Consider the following 21,482-nt stretch of genomic DNA (forward strand, 5'->3'; position numbering starts at 1 on the left):
TTTTCCAGTCAGACTGCGAGCTCAAACGAGGTATTGGAGCAGTATAGATACATGTCTGAAGACTGTGTATGGTCTAGTCTAGGTCTCACTCTCTGGTGGGATCATTACAACTGACATCTTCTACGAGCTCATTCCACGCCACTTCGATGTGCAGTTACTTCACGAGCAAAGAATTCGCCCATAACTTATGCCACTTAATGAGGTAGACGGATTTGATTGCTTATGCATTTGATAGTCTCCAGAGGTTGTTTGTAGGATCCATATGTGATGAAACATTAGTATTTCTATATTAAGGCTGGGGTATGATGGGTCTTCTGGTCTGATCATCGAGTCCCGGAATAAGCACGAGTCAATCACTGACTTTTCAATCTGGGACAAATGCCAATTTCAACAGGCTTATTTTTTTGACACAGCCTTAAGATTGTCCGATGGATTGGTCCGTTGCTAGTTCTGAGTTCCAGTCCAATGGAGAATACCGGTACCCGGTTTGCCGGAGGATCCTCTGGGACGAACATATTACCTGAGGTCATGTCAAAGGACATAAATAGGACGCTCTGGCAATCAAATTTCAATAAATAGCTCATCCAACTCTTTCACACTCGGTAAGTTTCACACATATGCCAGGGGCAAAATGTGAAACCCATCCTAACGAAACTATTTCCGTACCAGAATTCCTACACCAGATTTGCACTATTGGCACCCTCGATCAAGCACAATACAACTGTTTATCATGAAGACCTTTATCACCATTGCAATACTGGCTGTCTTTGCTGCCGCAACTCCAGTTGAGCTGGTAGCTAAGGATGCAATCCCCCAACAAGTAAGTATGCCCTCGATCTTACAATGCAACGACTAGATGCTGACAAGCTTGTTAAAGTGTACGACCGATGTAAGTGCCCAAAAGCTAACTCTAAATTCTGATCTCATCGCAGTCTGAAGGGCATATGCTAAGAAATCTACAGTGTTGTAGTACAGAAGTGAATATTTGCGATTATGTTCACTGTGGCGGCGGTATTTTCACTTGTTAAGAACGAGGCTGTGTGTATTTAAAACACTCAAATGTACAACATGAGGTTCTTCAGGTAGTAGACGTGCAATGTGTAGAGGACCTTGGGAACTACTGAACCTACCATACTCAATACACTCATCTCTACCGCATTATGCAAATATAACTTTAAGTTTAATTTTTACCTTACCAACAAGGTCTAGAGATCGGTGTGGATTGTTTTAAGAAATTTAACAAGGCCTTTTTCCCACTTCAATTTGATCCAGATCTCCCCAAATACGCACATTGTAACTAGAGTCAAAATATGAGTCAAGATGGTCAAAAAGTAACATGCGTTTGGATATTGATTACTCGTATTCATATTCATTACAATGCTGCGATAAAGCTGCTCCTTGAACGCCTAAACCCAATGCCAACACTACCACCCCCTTCGTGAAGTTCCGCCTCGTTGTGCATACGCACCCACAATCGGAGGCTTGACCCGCAATCTCTCCACACCACCATAACCATTCTTCCGAATCGCATTACCATATTCATCCATATGGCCTTGTGCAAGGCTCGAATTCGTCGCCGCTCTGGCACTCATAATGGATCCCATTGCGCTCATCTCGCTGGCCCTCGCGCTCTTGGTTACTTCACGTGCGCTCTTCTCGCTCGCTCTCGCAGCACGGCCGGAAGCATGTGCGGCGTCGACTGAGGCTTTTGCTGATATGGTGGATGGGAGTAGAGCGGCTACTGTGGCGACAGTGGCTAGACTGGTCCACACCGTCTTCTTATGGTACCATTCTTTTTCTTTTCTGTGGTCCCGGGCTGGTGCTGGCGCTGGTGCTGGTACTAGTGTTGGTGTTGGTGCTGACGAGCGCGGTGTTGCTGCTGGTGGTAGAGGTGCTTGGTACCGATGGCGTTCAACCTGTCGATTTTCGACCTCCCGGGTCAAAGATCGTGAGCGAGATCGTGATGGAGAGTAGAAACTCTCTCGAGAATCCGCGGTTGAGCGCCTGTACTGCGGACGGCCGCGTATCGGCTCATATTCGTCGCGTGGAGCAAAGCGGACGCGGGATCGGCTGCGTTGGTGAGACATGGTGTTTACTTCATCGGTTTGTTCAATATCCAATTCTTGAACCCTGTGTCAGGAGTACATCGCTTGAGAGGAAGTCGAGATGGTGTAGAAGACAAATTCATTCGAAGCTCGTAGGAATGGCGGCTTAAATATGAAAAAGCCTTAGGTAGGTGTGTGAGCGCTTGAAGTGACGGAAAGCTAACCCATCTTTCGTAGCCTCCGTTCAAACTATCGAACTTATGCTATGACATCAGAAGCGCGCACCGCTCAATCCGTAATCCTGCGATCCTTGATTCGACTCGCAGCTGGGTATGTTCGTTGCTAATCGGGCCTACTCTGTGACTTCGCGTTCATAATGAGGCGGAGACCTGGGCTCTCCCTGGCTGTCAAAGAAAACCGTTCAAAACGGCTCGAGCAAACCTGAACCCCAATCTCTATACCGTTCGCATTGCTACTAAAGTTGTGCGACAGTAACACCACTTTCCCAGGCACGATAGGACCGAGCAAAGACTGGAATTGACGACTTTTTGGTCCTGAATCTATAGGGTACATTCATGACTGTGAAGAGTGGCTTTACGGTATGAACCAAGGTCCACCCCTGCGTTACGACCCTCAAAGACTTCGCTCGACCACGATCCTACCATCTCTGTAAGACCAAAAGAAGATGCTCACGATCGGGGGCGCTTGTATCGATGGTACATTGACTTGCTGCGCCATCAACAACAAGCAAGAACCCTCGAAGCACGGTCATAGAGCTTCGAGTCGTTCCGGTTACAAGAGCCCAACCACGTTTGGGCAGCAACATTGCTTTTCACTATAGTCAGCTCTTTCTTTTTTGCTGTAGTTCGGTAACATGAAATTGCGTGAGTCGAACGGTGGTTCCCTGTTTCCTTACCGGTATCTCAAGATGGATTGTAAGGTTGTCAAATGCGCAGTCGATTTGCTGCCAACGGGTAACAGGTCTTGTGACGCAGTAATACTATCTGACTAACCCCTGAATTGTTGAACTTGATTCTATATAATTTACAGAACCGCGAATCTTTGTATCGAAAACGCTACATTGTTGTACAGCAAACCACGACGAGAGAATGCAGACCCCCGGATCAGCGCAACAATGCGATTCCGAAAACGCAAGGCCATTCCCGATGACCAGATCTGCCAGCGGACAGAACCGAACGAAATGTGGAGAATCATGAGGCGATCTCTGCCCAACCGCCCGGTCACACGTCGCAAGCAATGATAACATGATCAGCGGCCACGACGGATACCAATTGCCCAGCGTTTTGCAGTCAGGACATGGAAGGGCCCCTCCGAAGCAGGCCAGCACACTGCGACACAATGCCAGATGCGTCTCCATCGATGTCGTGGCACTCTGATGAGCGAAGCACAGCTTGCATGGTCCGGCCTGCCACATGAGCATACCTACCAGTCACCGGAATACTCCGTCCCGATTCTTACAACAAGCCGCTGTCGCCATGCAATCGAGCAGCATGCTCTTTTACCCCAAGACCTTGTGCTGACGCATGAGAACATTCATCTTCGTTCAGAATGGCAGCGAGGTATGTCTGCCTGGCCAGATACCAGCAATGGCCCTTTGAAGACTGTCATCTTGACAACATCTCCGTCCCTGACTCCACGTCTTCCCGCCTGGGGTCGTCCCACTCAATGACGCCGCTGGCTTTGCTTTTTTCCTCCCCCGTTAGCTGCGGTAGTCATGTACGGGTAAGTCTGAACTTGGCAGCGAGAGTTGCCCTCTTCGGGCGACTTGCACTCGGAGATCCCTCGCGTTGCGAGAGAGGGAGAGATTTTCCCGGCATCTTGTATGCTCTTGTTGATGTAGCGTTGTCACCTGACTCTCTGATAGTTTCTATGGCCTTTGGCTTCCTATAATCAGCTTTCAGGTTCTTTTTCTCCAAGTCCGTTCTTTGAAGATATAAAGCAGGGGACGAAAGAGTTCTGGATGTGTTCAATTTGAAGGCGAGGCTGGAAGCTGTAGCCTTGTTGTAATAGGAATGGCCATCTGCATTTCATGCATGCTGCGACACCAAACAGGCTGACGATACGTCACATTGCTTTCTCTGTCCCATCACACTTTAAAGCGGTAGAAAAAAAGCGAAAGGTGTTTAGCCAAAGCAAGAGGTGGCAGGATGAATTCACATCTATGTAGTGGAAGATAACTTACTAAATGCTCCTGGGCAGTGCGCAGAAAAAGTGCATAAGTCAAACAACTCTCCTAATTCCATCGCTCCTTTCCATAAAACCCGCACCATCCGATCCTCCCGGCGTTGTCTTTGCCGGACTTGGCTTCTCGCTCAAAACTACCACTGTCTCAGATTTTCCAATCCATTCCACCCCATCATCCACAACCTCAATACCCCATGTCACTTTCCCATTGCGGTTCCTGAACCAGGCTAACTTGGTCTTCAGCCCACTCTTCGCTAACTGCTCAGGACCTTGTCGAACAACTTGCTCCACAAAGTGCTCGCTCTCATAAACCATGGAGATGGCGTCGGCCAGGCATCTCACGTTACGCCTAAGGAGCGTGTGCGGGTACAGGAATTTGAGAGAGATGATGAGAACAAAGAGGACAGCAATGATGACGACGAGTATCGCGACGCACAACCATGTCGCGATTTCAGATAAAGCGAGTACTTCGATGCGCTGGGACATGACTACTGGCATCTGGAAGTCGCCGTTAGGCTCAACTTGGTCGTATGCGATGAGGTTGCCGTCGATCCACCGTGTTCGGCTTGCGTAGTGCTGGAAAAATGTCTGAAACGTGCGACGCGAAACATTGAACATGGTATCGCTGTCGAGGAGCGCCCGGTTGTCGCGATTCACTTGCACATAGTTGGAATAGCTCATAAAGTCCATGTTGAGACCAAGTTGTCTGTCGCGAATGTTGTAGCGCTCATCCTGGAAGTTCTCGAATTTCAGTGGATCGTTGTTATTCAGATTCAGACTTGCAGCTTGAATGAGTTGCGTAAGGAAGTATACTCCGTAGCTGGAATCATTAGTATAGTTCGACAAGTATTAACGTCATGACGCATGGGCGAGACCCATTTCGTCCACGCTCTGGCCTGCAGGGAGATGGGCTTATGATAGGATATGATTCTGACTTACCTTAATGACACAGTATAGTTACTTTGCACGTCATACGCATCCTGATCTTCTCCAAGGCCAGAATACTGATACGCTGCATCCCAAGGGTCTAGGATACGCTGGGGCTCCTGCAGAATCTCGTAGTCCAACACTTGTCCCGATGACCGAGCGACAGTGACCGTAGCTTCAGCAGATTCGATGGACGGCTCGCAACTCATTATCTGAGTTTCGGGCATTGTGGGGAAATACATGACCGTGTAGTTACTCGGAACGCCATTGGTATAGATGTTAAATTCCGTGGTCTCCGCTTGCCCAACAATCCACTTGAGCATCAAATTGCCAGGCCATTTGGGGGGTCCAAAACCAGTCCATGAAGGCAGGGAAAAGTCTATTTCTTCCCACCAGAGATCAGGTTGCTGGTGTGACCAGTAGGCAACAGCTGAATCGCGATCTTGCCCGGTGTTGTTGGCACAGCAAGCCACACGCAAGGGGGTGTTTGCTAGGGTAGTGTGATAATTTGTTCGGTTCAAGATGGCACGGGGAAGGACATATCCATCCATATTCACGCCTTGGGGTGGTTCCTTTGTTAATTTCTGAATTTCATTCTTGAGAGTCTCTGTTTCATCTTTGCTCAGTAGTGTTTTGTTAGCAAGCACGATGCTTTGACACTTGAGCTCTGCTCGTATAGCTGTTGTAGTAATGGTCACATTTGATGGAGAGGACAGTAACTCTGTGCCTGGAGAGTCATCCTGTTTCCTTCCAGTCGTCTGATGGAAGCGCAATGCCGGCAATTTGTCCAGATTGATTGGAGTAAAGCTCCACTCGTCTCGAGTCCAAGGAGGGGATGTTGTCCCGAGAGTCAAATCATCCAATGCAGTGTACAGCCAGTCTCCAGTCGTTGTCTTCATCAACGGCCATAGATATTCATCGTCAGCCGTTCCAGCTTGGTGTTGGTAAACCAGCGGCTGTCTTCGCGGCGTCAAGGGCCGATCAATCATGACAGTCTGCGTGTAGGTGCTAGGCTGTCGCTCAAATACTGCCGCCATCGCGACAATCACTGTTTTGTAAGCTTACTTCGACAGCGACTTGTGGAGGTTCAACTTACAAATTTGGAATAATGTTGTCCCCAAGGTGACCAGACTTAGCAGCCAGTGCTTGTTAAAAGCAGCCCGGGAGCTCGCCCATAACCAATACGACGACTGATACGAAAGACACGCTCCTTCACGGACGTCTGTTGGGCCCTTCGACATGGACAAGTAGGGCTGAAGTATGCGAAGCGACCGATCGATGGAGTCCCAGCATAGGGCCAAGGCCACGGCGAGTAGCGTTGACGTCACCGATATTGGTGAGATTTGTGCGTTCAGCTTGCCAACGCTCATGTGGTAGACAAACGAGGATCGATATAGTCCCCCTTTAACGGAGACCTTATGTAGCACGATGAGTGCTGTAGTGATTGCAATCAGAATGATGAGAAACCCAACCAGTGTCCTTGACAGCAACATTGTTGGTCGCCAGTCCTGAGAAGTTTCGTGTGGGGCTCCTTGCAATGACTCTGTAGACCCAGTAGATGAAGCATCAACATGCACTTCAGTGGTCGTTGTTATGGTGCCACCTTTGGTAGAGGTCTTGTTCCACGGTCGTTTGCTCCATATTTGCCAGCCACTCGCTGCCTTGGCATCATCGTGTGCGTTCAATCTGCGGGTTTCGGTAACGGCGAATGCGTCTACGATGTGGGATCCTTCATGATGTATGTAGTCTACCATTCCAGCAGCTGTGGTTGGATCTGTCCGGAGTGATAAAGCTCTAGATTTGGGCGAAGCTTTCCATATCATAAAGATCAAGTAGCAAGCAACGCAAAAGAACATGGCGGCGAGGGCTGCTCCGATTCCAACGATAACGACAACACGCTGCTCAGTCCTAGTCGATTGACCGGTGATGTTCTCCATGTTTGGATTCTCACGGGTGGTCAGGGAGGAATACACGAGTTCGCCAAAGAACCTCCCTCGAAGCCTGGTCGCTTTTGCAACGAGTGAATCATCGTGTATCATGATTGTGTTATTCGACTGTGATGGAACGGCAAGAGCTTCAATCAATCCAGAACTGATTTGGTAATGGTTGTATACGCTCGACAAGGATTTGTACTCGGGCCTGGTTCCTGAAAAAGCGAGATTGGCGGCGTTTTCTAAATTAAGTACACCCTCTCTAAGTGGCTTCCGACGAACCTTGAATTCCTCTTGATCAAATGTAGCCTGCATAGAATTTGCATTCACGGCTGCGGACACGAGCATGGTTGCTTCGTAATGAGTCACGTTGCACAGTTCTGCCCGTGCCTCGAAGTCAGGGCCCCAATATTCGTATCCCTTCACAGGATCGAAATTTGTCGTTCTCCATGGCTCCGACACAAATAGTAACTCTTGTCCATAGCAGGCTTCGCTGAACTCCACCAGCGGGCTTTCACGCATGGGCGACCAACCGTCATAACTTACCCATGGGATACCGCCCTGCTCCTGCGAGAATTCTTCCCATGTAACGTGAGATGCGGAGAGATTCGTCCACAAAGGCCCACCCTGAAGGATCGTTCGGGGGCTCCGTGGCAGCTCTACAATCTGAATGCGACACCCATTCTCGGCGACAAGAGCAAGTCCTGGTGTTGATCCAGTGGAGGTGTCGTTGATAGAATACGACACGTTGTCTGGTTTCGCACTATACTTGGTGAAAGTTCGATTGTCCCACTCATACGTATAAGTGAGGTTCACGGTGCCGAGGGACTCGACAGACATGGTCATACAGCTCCCCTCGGATTGGTATACAGTGGTCTCTGCTTCCCATAGCCCTTCTGACATAGTTTCGTTGTCGCTCTCGAGGCCTGGAACTTGGAATGGGAAAATCACAAAGTCATCTGTTACCCACATTGTTGTAGAGGCATTGTAGTTGAAACCACTTGTTGTGTGGAAGTAGGTTTCGCGGCGGGCGTCGAGGGCGAGGGAGCCATCTGAGTCCAAGGCATATCGCCTAAGATCGACTGGATTGACGATTATGACTTGCTCAGATACGAGCAGAGAGGATGACAAGGTCGAGAACAGCAAGACCCCGAGGCCAGTTGTCAATGCCGACATACTCAGCAATGTGTTGATGCGACCGCCGTTTTTCTTCTTGCTTAGGCCGAGGAAAAAGGTTTTCCACCAGACCTTTGATACTAGTTGCAATGCCTGCTCTTTCTCATCGTCCGAAGCTTCGTTTGAACGAACTCGGGACAATTGCGCGAATGGCTCTGTTCGCTGGACATCATCAAAAAGCAGCACCAAGGCCTGAGTGAAGAGAACAGCGATGAGGGTGGGCGTATATCTCCAGCCCATGAGTAGACCAGAGGAGCCATCATCTTTCCCCAGTCCATGGTTCCGGGAGGAATACCAGCAAAGTACAGCGAGCACAGTCGACAGTGAAAGTGCTACTGCGGCGAGAGCGAGGAGAAACGGCCTTCGCAACGTGTATGGTATCCATGTTGCTGGGCGGTCAGAATAGTTGTCCGCTTCGTGGGAGTAGCTTATGACTGGGTCTTGAGACGTGACCGGGACTGCGGTTGTTGATGCTAATGGGGAGGAGAAAACAGGGGCGTGATCTGTCCTTGTAGCATCCCCAAGCAAGCCCTGGGACTCATGGACGTCTCTCAGCGGCCCACGGGTATTTTGATGCTCTTCCTGCGGGATGTGTGTAGGATTGGTGGGCTGGTTGTAGTGACTGTTTGGGGTGGCAGGCAACTGACAATGTGGCTGTGAAGGTTCCACTGATTGCGGGATCGAGGGGTCCGTCGTCGGGAGCGGGGACCAATCCGCTCCATATCCTGGCTGACTCATCCTCGAATGCGACATGAGAAAGTCCAGACACAAAGCTCAGCTTCTCACGCCAAAAAAAAAAGCTGGGAAGGCTGCTGGCTTATAGAGACTGCACGAGTTGATCGCCACATGTTTGCGCCAAAGCGAGGCTGAATACGCAGGCGCAAGCATCGTTCCTCAGTGAAGCACAACAGTTGAGAAATGGCTGTCCACCAATCCGACAGCGCTTTAGGCGCGCACGCTTACGCCTTGCGCTGGTGCCAGCCTCCCATGTTGGAGGCCTGATGGCAGATGGATTGGGGGCCAAAACCGACAAATTTTGTTCCTTTTTTTTGTCAAGGCCAAACATGACGGGAGTTAGAGAGATGGTCGTCAAGCGAGGACTGCTGATGCTAACTGAAACCCATTGTGCATTCGGTTGCTTCTCCAACACGACGACTTACTTCTCCGTGCATTCATCGATCATCAGGATGGACAAAGCCAGCCTTGTGTGGCTGCCATAAACGCTCCATGGTCGCAAAAGGGATCAGCCGCTTTTAGTGTCGGCTGGTATGTTTCAGGATTTGAGGAGGCATGCAGGTACCCTTGCTGCATTGATAAATCTCCCCATCGTCAACAAGGGCACGTGGTCGTGGGTCTGTACAGTGCAAAAGAGAGCTGCATAGGTATTCCCCATCCTAGAGCCGGACCACCGTCACTGACAATAATCAGAGCAGAGGGATCCTTTTGATAGTATACACTTCCTGCCAGAGCATGCATCCACGCACCATCTCCCTGGACCTTGACACCCCCCAGTGTACGTTTACGAGGTGAGGTGAATTGTATGAGTAATGAATGCTTCGCTCTATCGCTTCTTCGAATCGACCTTCTCCTCGAGTGTACGGACGTAGCCTTCTATCCGTTGTACAGCTGACTGCAGGGCCTGCATGACTGTCAGCTCTGTCCAGGTACTGTGCAATTCGCAGTCTCATCTCTGACACGATGGAAACAAAGGAGACTAAAGTGCTAGAGAAGGAGGAAGAAACGTACATAGATATCCTCGGTCAAGAGCTGATTCGAGACACGGTACTCGTCTACAACGTAGTAGTACATGCCCGCACCCGAAGTCGTCGCGCCGAGGAGGAAACCAAAGAGGCTGCAAAGATAGGATTAGCAAAAACATCACTTTTGCCTTTTGCTTTTCCCCATTCTCAAGACATCCATCCTGCAGTAAAACACAGACTGTTCAGACAGGCCACACGACCCCAAACAGTGAAGACAAGAGAGCCCATCCACTCACCCTCCCCTAAAAGCTCCCACAGGCTTCCTGACTGGCGCCGCAACAACCTCCTGTCTCAAGGCGGCACTCGTCTGGAATCCCCTCTTGGCGACAAGCGGCGCCTGTGCCCCCACGGCCGAGGCAGCCATGCGCAGCATCCGGGACGCCATGGTGAATCACTCCGTATCTTTGAGGTATGATTGAATATCGCAGAAATCGTCGTACCGGCGGTTTGCAAGGGTGAAGGAAAGAGGGGCTGCTGTTTGTGGGCTTGTCGTGTGCCTTGACCTGACACCTCGAGTGACGTTTTTGTTGGCGGGCGCAAAGGTGGGAGAGCTTGTTGTTGGTCGGCAGTCGGGCGGCTTCTCCGCACTTGGCCCAAGCGCAAGCTCTGCATTCATCCCAGGCGGAATGCGAAAGGGAACGTGGAAGGACAAGGGACAAAGGCTTTGGCACCATGACATCGTCCTCCTCCTCAATCAAGATGACATCGCTCTCTGATGGATTCGAAACATTCAAATATCCTCAAAAGTCAAAGAAGCTTGGCCGAAATGAGGATTTGATCGAATCAGTCCTGCATTTACTATGCTGTCTCATACCGGTACCGTACTGTACCTAGGTACCAACCCAGGGAGGTAGCTCTTCGCTTCATGACACTTTTGTGCCAGTGGTTCACCTGAAAAAGTGGGAAGAAGATTTGGATGACCCTATTCATTCGAAGAACTCGCATCTGGGCTCGCTTGACGACGTGTTGTAACCAAAATTTCTTGAATTGAAAACAGCAAATGTAACCAGTAGGTAGGTAGGCAGGTACATCACTTTCGAATACAAAAGTGGACACGCGATAGCGAAAGTGTAGCTGCGGTCCCACCACCCAGTGACCCAGTATATATGTACAAAGAAGCCTAAAGAAATCCGCATCCAAACATCTGAATGCCTGGAAGGTACCCGTATTGTCGACACCCACATGAGACAAACAGTTGTCCAAACTAAGGAAAAGTCTTCCTACTGGGCGGCAGAGTCTTTGTGCAATCGACCAGATTCTGCAAATTCTTTACGCCGAGCAGACTCAGCCTTACATACGCCTTCGCGTAGTCTTCGTTCCAATGTTGCTGATCGCCCACAAACGACTTCCACTCGTCGGTGAGTTTTGGATGCTTGGACAACGCCTTGTCCGATGGCAGCACAAACACCTTTTGCGTTGCCGAACTCCCAGCAGCATTGTTCAGAGTGTCGTTGTAGAACTCGACATCCCATACGCCAATGGTTGTGTCAAGCGGCTTGTTGACGGCTACGGGCCGCGTGTCGACGAAACGTTGTCGCGCCGTTGCATGAGCCCCGAGAAGTGCGGCAAGATCGTGCGCGTCAATCCCCTTGTTTTCAAAGAGTGCAATGATCTTGTCGGGGTCGTCGTGAACATCGGGTAGCAGGCCATCCGGAGGCGCTCGGGTAGCATCTTGACGGCCGATAAAGGTGCGGACGCGGGGGCCCTTGGGACAGGAGATGCTCGCGTGGTTGTGAGCATATTGTACGAGGTCGGCATATCCAACCCTGTATTGCGACTGCACACCCCGGAGCAGTGTCCGTATGCTTTGCAGGCCGTTATTCTCCGGTCGATTGATCTCGCCAAAGTCCATGAGGAGGGAGCCGTCTGCGCCACCGCTGGGTGAGTTCTTGTCCCATGCTCCGGCATCGTGGAATCCCATGCGAATAGCAGCTCGAGCATTGTCATTGCACGTGCCGTTTGATTCTTTAAATCTCCTCGTGAGCTCAGCAGACACATCCCACCCTAAACTGTTACCAAGGCCCAAGAGTAGGAAGCCGAACAACTTACAAACGCAGCACTTGTCAGGCGCAAAAATCGATAGTGAGCACGTTAGGGGTTTGCTGGATATGGTGTTGTCGATGGCAGTTATCGATCCGCTAAGTACATTCGAGATCAAATTTGTAATTGGGGTAAGAGCAATATTGAGGAGGTCCTCAATAAGTCCCGGACTCGCTTCGCGACGGTCAAGAGGATTGGCGGTTGCGACGGAAGAAAGCACAAGGGAAGCGGCTAACACTGTCTTTGGAGACAGCATCTTTTGTAAATGATTGGACACAATTGCTGTGAAAGGAAGTGTATGAATAGATCTTAATGATGGTGATGGGTGAGATCGAAATGAATGGAATATGAGCTCGTAATGACTGATGTTGAGAACACAGTCCGAACAAATCAAGTACAGGTATCAAGGGCGGTTTATATAGGATATCAGCCATTGATGAAAAGCCCTGCCGATAACTAGGCTGTCCGTAGACTCATCTTCCAGAGCATATGGAAGTGATAGCTTCCCAAGCACTTCGGTAAATGTCTAAATCTGGTTCAACTTACCGAGAGGCTACGGGGAACTGTGCTAGCCTGCCCTTCTCTTCGCATCGATCGTGTGTAGACATGGCCAAATTCGGGTACCTGCGAGTCTGGGTGCCTCTTCGGGATTTGGATGGCGTCGAGCAGACCCAAAAATGGCACTTCAAGAGGCTGACCATTTTGAAACGATCAAAACCTTATTTTTGCCAAGAGATCTCCGTCCAGGGGCTGAAGTGTATGCTATTATAGCACAGTCGTCTACGCACAAAGGCCTCTTGGATTGTGGCGTGAACTTGGTAATCCGGAGACTATGATCCATGGTTGACTTGCAGTCTGGCCCAAGTTGAGTGAGTACGATACGTGACTGTGGCCGTGAGGTCCCGGAACAACGGCTCATCATGAGTTCTTGAGCAAAACTTGACTCAGGCGGTTGAAGAAGGTGAATAGGGGTTGTTAGAGCATCGCAGCCCTGGCTCATACATTCGAGAGCGATGGTGAGCTTGTTGTTATACATGGACATCCATGGTACGGAGCTGCCGCCGAATCGTGGATACATGGTGGCTTGCTGAGCGCCAGTAGCTAGATGCTGAGTTCGCTCAGGGCTTCGTACGCTCACAAGAAAGTCCTGACTTGTAGTACAGTTCGTCGAGCAGGGGCAATGGTGTTCCGATTAGAAGTGATATGCACATGGTACGTCTTGCGATGGTAAAGGGATCATGATCGTCGCCATCGCCATGGAAAGCCATATCGCGGAGGTTAGGGGGGGGGGGCCACTGTACAGCTGGAGTGAAGAGCGGTGAACTGTGTCAGGGGTTGAGGCGTTGGCGGATGGAAGATCGATGCGCCAACTCAGGGCAAGAAGAGCCAAAGCAACGCCACATTCTCGCTGCCAAGCTAGCATTGTTCCAAGCGTTCCCTACCGCAAGGTTCCAGAGCTGGAATTCTGAAGCCACGATGTTCTCGACTCGAGACTTGTGATACCACAATCACCTATCCTGTTCTTTGGTACAGACACGCGAATTCCCATTGTTCAATGGGCAGCTAGCCAATCAATTAGCAGAAACCGTGGTTCATTGCTCTGCGCTTGCGTGGAAATCGGGTCGACATCATCAGAGCTCGCCATTCGTGCGAAGAGCGATCGCAGTCCTCACTTGACATAGCATCAATCAGCAATTTCCATCGCAATCTGTGGAAGTACCGGTGAGCCGTACAGGGAGTCGAAATTCAGTCTGCGAGTATGTTATCTGGCACCCTCTCTTTGAGGCGGGAGCTGATCGTGTCGCAATCCTCCCAAGGCATGTTCTCTTGAATGGAGCGAGCGCTGCCCAGATGTCTTTGATAGACATGCCAGATTCATGCTTGAGCTAGACACGAGAGGTACGGTATGCCAAAATTTCGTAACTCTAAGAGTAAACCGAGTATCTTTGAGTAGGTAAGCTCGGCGCGATTTTCTCAACACGGGCAGAAGCCTTAGCAGCGACACGATTGATGACAGGAGCGGACTACCTACAAGTAAATCTCGGTACATCAGAAGTCGGCTGCAGAGCCGTATGATGTTGCCATTTCGTTCAACGAGGTGTCTACTCTAGGCTTGTATCTGAGTTGGTCTCGCTGGCGATAGATGTCTCTCTGCTTTGGACACCGAGATCGACCAACCGGAGAGAAGGAACCCCGCTTTCCGTGAAGCATCTTCACCTCTACCGGTAGGTACCGCTTTGAGCGACTGGTGCGTTGAACATCACAAACATACCTTGGTGCTCATGATTCCGTAGACGACAGATCCAGCTCGAGTTGTTATCATATGCAAGATGGCGCCAATTCCTTCTTCGCATCTTTCATCCTCGTCTCAGCTAATCCAGCTTCCACGCGAGATCCGTGACCTCATATACGAATACGCACTCCTGGGCAATAAGCATACCATAGCTCTCGAGAGTGCCATCATCAATACATCGCAGTCTGCTCACATTCAGAATCTGGGGTTCTACAAGCGCCTCGAGGAAAAGTTCCACTGTCTTCACACGCGAACCCATCGGCGAATCTGGTCGGTACCCACCTTCGATCTCAATGTCGCATTTGGGACACAAGATATATACAACATCCCAAAATATGTGTCCATGACATATAACCTTAACCGTAGATGTCACTCATTGGGCCGTCCCAATGTCAGCCTGCTGCGGACGAATAAACAAATTCATGCTGAAGCTTCTGAGCTGATGTATGGGCGGGCCACGTTTAGCTTCAATGCGGATTTTGCCCTCGCAGCTGCTTTCGCTTTTCTTTCTGATAGAGCTCCAGCCACGCTCCTTAAAATAAACCGGTTAGAGCTCGGCTTGTCAGAGGACAGTAACATGTGCGGCACCGGTACGGCTCACTATCCAGTGATGCTCAGAGCGACAGACTCCTCGGTACTACAGTACGCATATAACCACTACACCGACCTCTGTACATTACTCTCCAGCTCACGCATGTCTCTGCGCCATATCACCCTGAGAATTAACAGCAATTTGAGCCCTTGGCGGCAGATAAATACCCCACAGACTGCGGAGGAGTGGCTGTTGTGGGAGGAACGAGAAGCAAAGTCCTTGCGGCCTGCTCGACCTCTCTGGATTGAGCCCTTACTGCAGATAAAGAACCTCGACTCAATCGACATCTACTGGGGTTCTAACAGCTTGTGGGCACACAGGATAGCTGATGCGATCTCCGTGTTACGACAGCACATGCTCAAGAAACATATGAGGATTCAACACAGCGGACTTGGAACAGCGGAAACGCCTCTTACATTTCGATTGCTTGACCGTCAGGATTTCTCTGGTACGCTCGATAAGGCCAGTTCTCTGATCGACTACACTCTACATGAGAATGGAACGTGGCTTGTGTCCAAGTGCCCTGATGAACACTGGGCCAGAGAAACATTTGATGCGCAAGACTTGAATGGTTCTCGAACACGGTGTAGGTACATATGTTATCATGAGATGAAAGCTATTTGAGTGCTTCAGGCAACGTAATCAATGTGATTCTCTCTCCTCAGGGACGTGAACTCAGGGCGTCTCAATTTCACTTGGACATGGGCGACAAAGTGTAGAAATATATATGCTCAGCTCTAAGCAACTCAAGCCTCATTCAGTACGACAAGTCAACCGACATGGAAGACGTCGAGAAGTCGTGTCAGCGTTTTTTCTTTTCCTTCAAGTTCGATACTATTGTTGTATCTATAGTCTCGCAACCAGCCAACTCGATTACTCGATGGTGTCGAGTCAGCCATTTTGACTGACGATCTTCGCGGGCCGGTCAGGTTACACATGCCAGTCAACCAGGTTGCAGGAAGCCACATTTTGACTTTGCTGGTTTCGTATAGTCAGCGTTGTCAAAAGCGGTATCGCGGCCAATTTCAAAGGCTCGGCGGTGAGTCGAGCATATCGGTAAAGTTTACGTGTTTATTTTGAGCTTCACGAAAGCTCCAGGTCTATTGGATATGGTCAGTGTCTATTGGTAAATTTTCCGTCTGTCCAGGACCCACACGCAGCATTTGTATAGCGACACTTACCTTTCTGGTCAAACGTGATTCGAGCCCTTGAGCAGTACTAGAAATATTTTAGCGCGTACCGGTAAGCTGTAGGTACCAGTACGGTACCAACCAACCTTCTGATCTCACATGAGCACGAACAAGTTGATGCCATTTGGAGGCTTTATATGCTGCTACCTCATGATATATACATCCCCACACGGTGAGCGTTAAGATCTGGACTCAGTTATTGAGAGAAACGGGCTGCAATTCACCTCGGTGACGGTTCTTGTCACCCATCAACCGCTTCTGCTGATACCGGTACCTACACAAACTGATCGATTGCTTAGTTACATCTTTACTTTTCAACGACATGGTAGGCACCACCGAAATCCTCGCGCTCGCGACACACAAAACAATTGTAGCAGGACTTGCGCTAGCAACCCACTCAGTCCTTTACCAGGGAGAATGGGACAACGAGTTCCATTTCGTACTCGGTATTTGGATGCTCGCGTTGGGTGGCCTGGCAGCGGCAGAGTACATGTACAACCCACACATAAGCACCATAGGTGCTGCCCTTCAGATCACAGGAGTCACAGCTGCTGTGTACATGGGTGTGTTGATCACGGCTATCTTGATATACCGAATATTCTTCCATCGGTTGCGACATGTGCGTATGCTGTTGCTTTGCTATGGTCACACATCGTACTGACTACACCCAGATTCCAGGCCCATTCCTCGCACGTTTTTCGAAGCTTTATGGCATTTTTTGTGGAGTGCTTCCGCATTACCAATACTACAAATGGGCCGAAAAGCTTCACGAGCAGTACAAGACTGATGTTATCCGAACTGGGCCACGGGAGGTGACGGTATATACCGCTGATGCCATCAAATTGGTTCATGGCCCGAACACACGATGCAGAAAAGGGCCCTGGTATGCAGCCGCAAAACATGTTGGTGGTGCATCAGTGCATACAACAAGAGACAAAGAAGAGCACAAGCAGCGCCGCAAGGACTGGGACTTTGCCTTCAACGCAAAAGCTCTGCGCGACTATGAGCCCAGACTCGACCGGCACGCACTGGCACTCATGACAAGACTACAAGAGCAGGCGTCGCAGCCTATTGTACGATTGACCAATTGGGTCAATTTCTACAGCTTCGATGTCATGGGCGATGTTGGTTTTAGTCGCAGCTTTGGTATGATGGAGAAGGGAGAGGAGGCTGACGTGATTAAGCTTCTGCATGCAAGCATGGAACCTTTGAGTATCTTTGGGCATATCACATGGGGACTGAACCTAATTACGCGGACGCCTTTTGGGGTGAAAGCTTTGTTAGAGCACATTGAATGGACGGCAATGGTTCTTAAGGAGCGCAAGAAGGTAGTTACAAACCATGACCCTCATCAACATGATACTAATATTCATCAGGTCGTTCCTAAAGAGAGAGACATTTTCTCTTGGCTTCTTGACGAGGAAGATCCCAACGTCACACCAGAGCTCAACTCAGACGCGAGGTTATTGGTCGTAGCAGGCAGGTATGCATCTACATCACACGGATGGTCCATGAAATCTACTGAAGAAATGATAGCGACACCACCGCCGCAACACTATCATGGATTGCATACGAGCTCTGCAAAAACCCCAAGGTTCAGTCGAGACTGCTCAGAGACATCAACTCCACAGTCTCAAAGAAAGGTTTCCTCGGTGTCGACGACGTAGCAAACATCCCCTACCTAGACGGCGTCATCAACGAAGCCATGCGTCTCCATCCTGCCGTAAGTTCAATGACACCTCGCCCAATTATCAAGCCACTCATCTAACAAAATTTAACAACAAGGTACCCTCGGGCGTCCAACGCGAAACTCCACCCGAAGGCATCACCCTCCCCAACGGCACCTACATCCCCGGTTCAACCATCGTCTGGATGCCCATCCACACTATCCAGCGCGACCCACGCTACTTCCGCTCCCCACTGACCTTCCTCCCCGAGCGCTGGACCGACGAGCAACCGGATGCGATTATCGACAAGCGTGCATTCATGCCCTTTGGCTTCGGTGCGTATAGCTGTGTAGGCCAAAGACTGGCCATGATGGAACTGCGCAGCGTGACGGCAAACTTGGTGCGGCAGTTTGAGCTGAGCTTTGCAGAGGGTGAGGATGGGAGCGCCATGGAGATGGAGAGTAGGGATTGCTTCACGCTTAATGTGGGGAAGCTGGATGTCAGATTGCTGGCTAGAGATGGGGACAAGGCATAAGTTTGCGGGTGATGGGGTGGCTAGGAATCCGAGGTTGAAGCATACATATAACGTAGCATGACTCTATTATGTATTCATTCGTGTAAACAATGTGCTTCAAACTTTCTGCCAAGTCTAATAGCAGTCGTGTAACAACGTGGGTATCAGGCATAAAGTCACATCTCACATACCAATTATCATTGCCCCTCTTTCTCCTTTTCCATGTTTTAACTCTCGACTTTCCTACCCAGACTCCAAATCTTCCATGTTCGGCTACGTACAAATAATCATGTCCTTCTTCGGACTCCACAGATACCGCATCTCCCTGCATCACCAGCGTTTATATATGCGCTTCCTTTACATGTCATGCTCCTACAACGCCAGTAATCAGGCATCAAGTCTGGTTGGAGAACGTGCGTACATGCGTCGCAGGTCAACGCGGTGCCGGCATTGGCAAAGGAGCATATTGGACAGGATAGTGATGCGAGTGTGGAGGTCGAGGAGGATTTGGAAGAAGATCGAGGACAGGAATCGGTTTGGACACTTAGTGTTGGATTTGAGCGAGTTGGCTGCTTGTTCGCTAATGCGGTTGATGTGGCTGGCTTGTGTATTGTCTTGATCGACGCTGTGAAGCCCTGTATCTCGTCCATCTCTCTCCTCGCGTCGCCATCTTTGTCATCTTCATCTTCGCAGATTTTTATCAATGCCCGACCTTTGTCGTCAAACATGCTCGATCCATCAACATCCACCGCTGCATCAAGCTGGTCGCCGTCCACATACTCGTCCTCAGTCTCGCTTCCCGATGATGACTCTTCTTTCTTCACTGTCGCATCCTCTTTGGGCTTCAATCTATCAAACCTCGCCAACGCCGCTGCAGCCCTCAACTCTCGACCCCTTGCACTCCCAGCTACTCTCGGCTTCCCCTTCTTAGGCACTCCACCCTCGAGCTTTACCTTCTCTGCATCATCTGCACCCAGCGCCAACCCTCCAGTCCCAAACTTTCTCAATATCCGCCTCTGCTTTCGATCTGCATATGTAACCTTCTCTTTTTCCTTTCCTCCTCTTTTCCTCTTCCGCCCTCGTCTTCCATACGTCCCTCCACACAGATGGTCAGGCACATCCATGACTTCTCCCTCCTTCGCCTGCACAACCCCAGTGTCTAGGTCCCTCCCGCGGCCCCAAAGTCCCTCCCCCGTATATCCTCTTCCCCAGAGACTCCTCAGCTCCCCAGCATACTCATCTCGCACCTTCCAAAACGCCTTGCTATGGTTCATCTGCTTACAATGCGCAAGCTCATGCACCATGACCATCTCAACCATGCGTTGCGGTAACCAGCGGCCGCTTGCGTCGCGCAAAACCAATTGTATGACCTCGCCGGCGTTGAAGTTGCGGCCGACGAATTCGCGATTATAGGGGTACTCCTCCAGGGCCTGAACAAAGATGGTGTCGCTCTTCATGAACGGATAGCATATTGCAGCCACACGGTTCAGGATCTGCTCGGCTGCGGAAGAAGAAGAGCCCGGTAGGGTGCGTATAAAGTTGATGTGCGCGTTCGGGCGCTGTGTGCGTTCGTTCAGGCGCTCAAAGCCGAGGGGCATGGTGGGTGTGAGGTGAGGGTGGGGTTGTGCGCATGTGGTTGTGGTGAATGTCTCGTCGTTCCACTCAACAGCAGTAGGAAGGGAAGATCTCTAAAAGAGTGGTGGCAGAGTTTACTGAATCCCTCTTTGTGTTGATCGAGTGTTGGCGTTATAAAGAATGGAGGTGAGGATGTGGCGACCATGTAAAGCGGTGCCGGAGCCAGGACGGCGTTACGGTACCGGTAACGACGCGTTCAATGCACGAAGTCACGCGAGTTGTCCTGGATCATCCCGGGAGATTCACTACTCTCGCTTTCGCCATGTCTCGATAGCTTCGAACCCGATTTACGACAAACAATCCTGATCCTACTCAGATCTTGTGCAAGAGCTTGGTTTTCTTCATTTATTCTTCTATACCTTTCAAACTTCCTTGCATCTCTCTTCCTTACCGTACGCGTCATTGAAAGTGCTTGGTACCAATTCTCCATTTTTCTACTATCAGTCCCGTCAGAGTGCCTAGTAGTATGTAACTGTTAAGTTTTGCTTATCATAAAGCGAACTGAACAACTTCTTGTTCTATAGACTCACTAAAATTAGTTTGCAGCCGGACATTTTCTTTGGGTTAGGGTTGGAAATCGACGTTTTCGGCCCGTTTTGGGATGTATGGGTCTTCCAAGCAGTATAGTGTAGAATCCACAATTTGGTCGTCCAAGCATTATAGGGGGGTTTCCACAATGGTAGAAAATGAAAGAAGTTGACTACAAAAGGTCGCCTCCACGTGCCCATCTCCTGCTGCATATTCACTTAACTACATCATACTTTGCCTTGAACACGACATGAAACTGATCCTTCTCGCCCTTCTGCCTGTGGCAGTAGCCCAAGAATTCTACACGAATGATGGATGGTCCAAGCCAGACGATGACCGGCTCAACTCCGCGTGCAAGAATAACCAAGGGTGGGGCTATGTCTGCGTATGTGGATAGGACAACCGTCATAGGGAAAGCGTTGACTGTTAGATAGGGTTATTACGCGACCAGTAGCCATCAAAATGCATTCCCTGATGCCTTTCCTATTCCTCGCTGGGGTTGTCATAATGCAGACAAGTTTATGAAAGGAGTTTGCACATGGAAAAAAGCCTCGGGAATGGTATGTGCACGTTTACCTAAGGGCCAAATCAGAGCTTGATCAACTAACAACGTGTCGACAGATTCTTTGCGTTCGTCAACTCTGCCATGCAACAGAAAAAAATGTTAGCAATCTGCTTACTATTTATTAGTGTCCCCCCTAGAGATGAGATGATATTGACTGGCAGAACGTGAAGTAGAGACAATAACCAAAGTGATGAGTATTCTGGTGATCATTTGTTTTGAGACATATATTTAGGCGGGTGTTTGGAGATAGTATTTAGCTGCAAATTGGCCTCTGATCTTCCAGCATGTACGGTAAAAATTGCTGAAAATGAGATGGAGTTACCTGAGAGGAGTTGCTTGGGTCTATTGTAGTAAGCATAGAAGCTCATAATGGCTGAATCGAGCCAGGGCAAGGCTTAGCATGTCTAGACTAAT

The 21,482-nt window shown here is 49.8% G+C and overlaps 8 protein-coding genes across 8 annotated transcripts; 4 read left to right on the plus strand and 4 right to left on the minus strand.

The window, feature by feature from the left end:
• Nucleotides 1–1,424: 1,424 nt before the first annotated feature.
• On the minus strand, nt 1,425–2,087 carry IAQ61_010550 (uncharacterized protein; the record flags this gene model as incomplete). The annotated part of the gene is made up of 1 exon (XM_003841898.1): nt 1,425–2,087. The coding sequence occupies one exon, from the start codon at nt 2,085–2,087 to the stop codon at nt 1,425–1,427; it is 663 nt and encodes a 220-aa protein (XP_003841946.1).
• Nucleotides 2,088–2,611: 524 nt separating this feature from the next.
• IAQ61_010551 (uncharacterized protein) lies at nt 2,612–3,306 on the plus strand (the record flags this gene model as incomplete). Its single annotated transcript, XM_003841899.2, has 2 exons — nt 2,612–2,714; nt 3,096–3,306. Exons 1-2 carry the CDS (start codon nt 2,647–2,649, stop codon nt 3,304–3,306), a joined length of 279 nt encoding a protein of 92 aa, XP_003841947.1. The 5' UTR covers nt 2,612–2,646.
• Nucleotides 3,307–4,286: 980 nt separating this feature from the next.
• Nucleotides 4,287–9,350, minus strand: IAQ61_010552 (uncharacterized protein; the record flags this gene model as incomplete). Its single annotated transcript, XM_066098829.1, has 4 exons — nt 4,287–5,070; nt 5,190–6,225; nt 6,274–9,057; nt 9,248–9,350. The coding sequence occupies 4 exons, from the start codon at nt 9,348–9,350 to the stop codon at nt 4,287–4,289; spliced, it is 4,707 nt and encodes a 1,568-aa protein (XP_065951374.1).
• A 632-nt stretch (nt 9,351–9,982) lies between these two features.
• IAQ61_010553 (uncharacterized protein) lies at nt 9,983–10,459 on the plus strand (the record flags this gene model as incomplete). The annotated part of the gene is made up of 1 exon (XM_066098830.1): nt 9,983–10,459. The coding sequence occupies one exon, from the start codon at nt 9,983–9,985 to the stop codon at nt 10,457–10,459; it is 477 nt and encodes a 158-aa protein (XP_065951375.1).
• Nucleotides 10,460–10,716: 257 nt separating this feature from the next.
• IAQ61_010554 (uncharacterized protein) lies at nt 10,717–13,403 on the minus strand. Its single transcript, XM_066098831.1, has 2 exons — nt 12,094–13,403; nt 10,717–12,048 (listed from the first exon to the last, which is right to left on the minus strand). Exons 1-2 carry the CDS (start codon nt 12,338–12,340, stop codon nt 11,249–11,251), a joined length of 1,047 nt encoding a protein of 348 aa, XP_065951376.1. The 5' UTR covers nt 12,341–13,403; the 3' UTR covers nt 10,717–11,248.
• A 975-nt stretch (nt 13,404–14,378) lies between these two features.
• On the plus strand, nt 14,379–18,451 carry IAQ61_010555 (uncharacterized protein; the record flags this gene model as incomplete). The annotated part of the gene is made up of 8 exons (XM_003841904.2): nt 14,379–15,555; nt 15,603–15,682; nt 15,822–16,008; nt 16,459–16,778; nt 16,831–17,487; nt 17,536–17,642; nt 17,696–17,882; nt 17,945–18,451. Coding segments are annotated over 8 exons (3,132 nt in total), but the record flags the coding sequence as incomplete, so codon positions are not given.
• A 176-nt stretch (nt 18,452–18,627) lies between these two features.
• Nucleotides 18,628–19,938, minus strand: IAQ61_010556 (uncharacterized protein; the record flags this gene model as incomplete). The annotated part of the gene is made up of 1 exon (XM_003841905.1): nt 18,628–19,938. The coding sequence occupies one exon, from the start codon at nt 19,936–19,938 to the stop codon at nt 18,628–18,630; it is 1,311 nt and encodes a 436-aa protein (XP_003841953.1).
• Nucleotides 19,939–20,684: 746 nt separating this feature from the next.
• On the plus strand, nt 20,685–21,063 carry IAQ61_010557 (uncharacterized protein; the record flags this gene model as incomplete). The annotated part of the gene is made up of 2 exons (XM_003841906.2): nt 20,685–20,888; nt 20,938–21,063. Coding segments are annotated over 2 exons (330 nt in total), but the record flags the coding sequence as incomplete, so codon positions are not given.
• Between the last annotated feature and the right edge of the window lie 419 nt (nt 21,064–21,482).

This window comes from Plenodomus lingam, assembly GCF_022343315.1.
Source record: "Plenodomus lingam strain CAN1 chromosome Unknown contig_8, whole genome shotgun sequence".
NCBI lineage: Eukaryota > Fungi > Ascomycota > Dothideomycetes > Pleosporales > Leptosphaeriaceae > Plenodomus > Plenodomus lingam.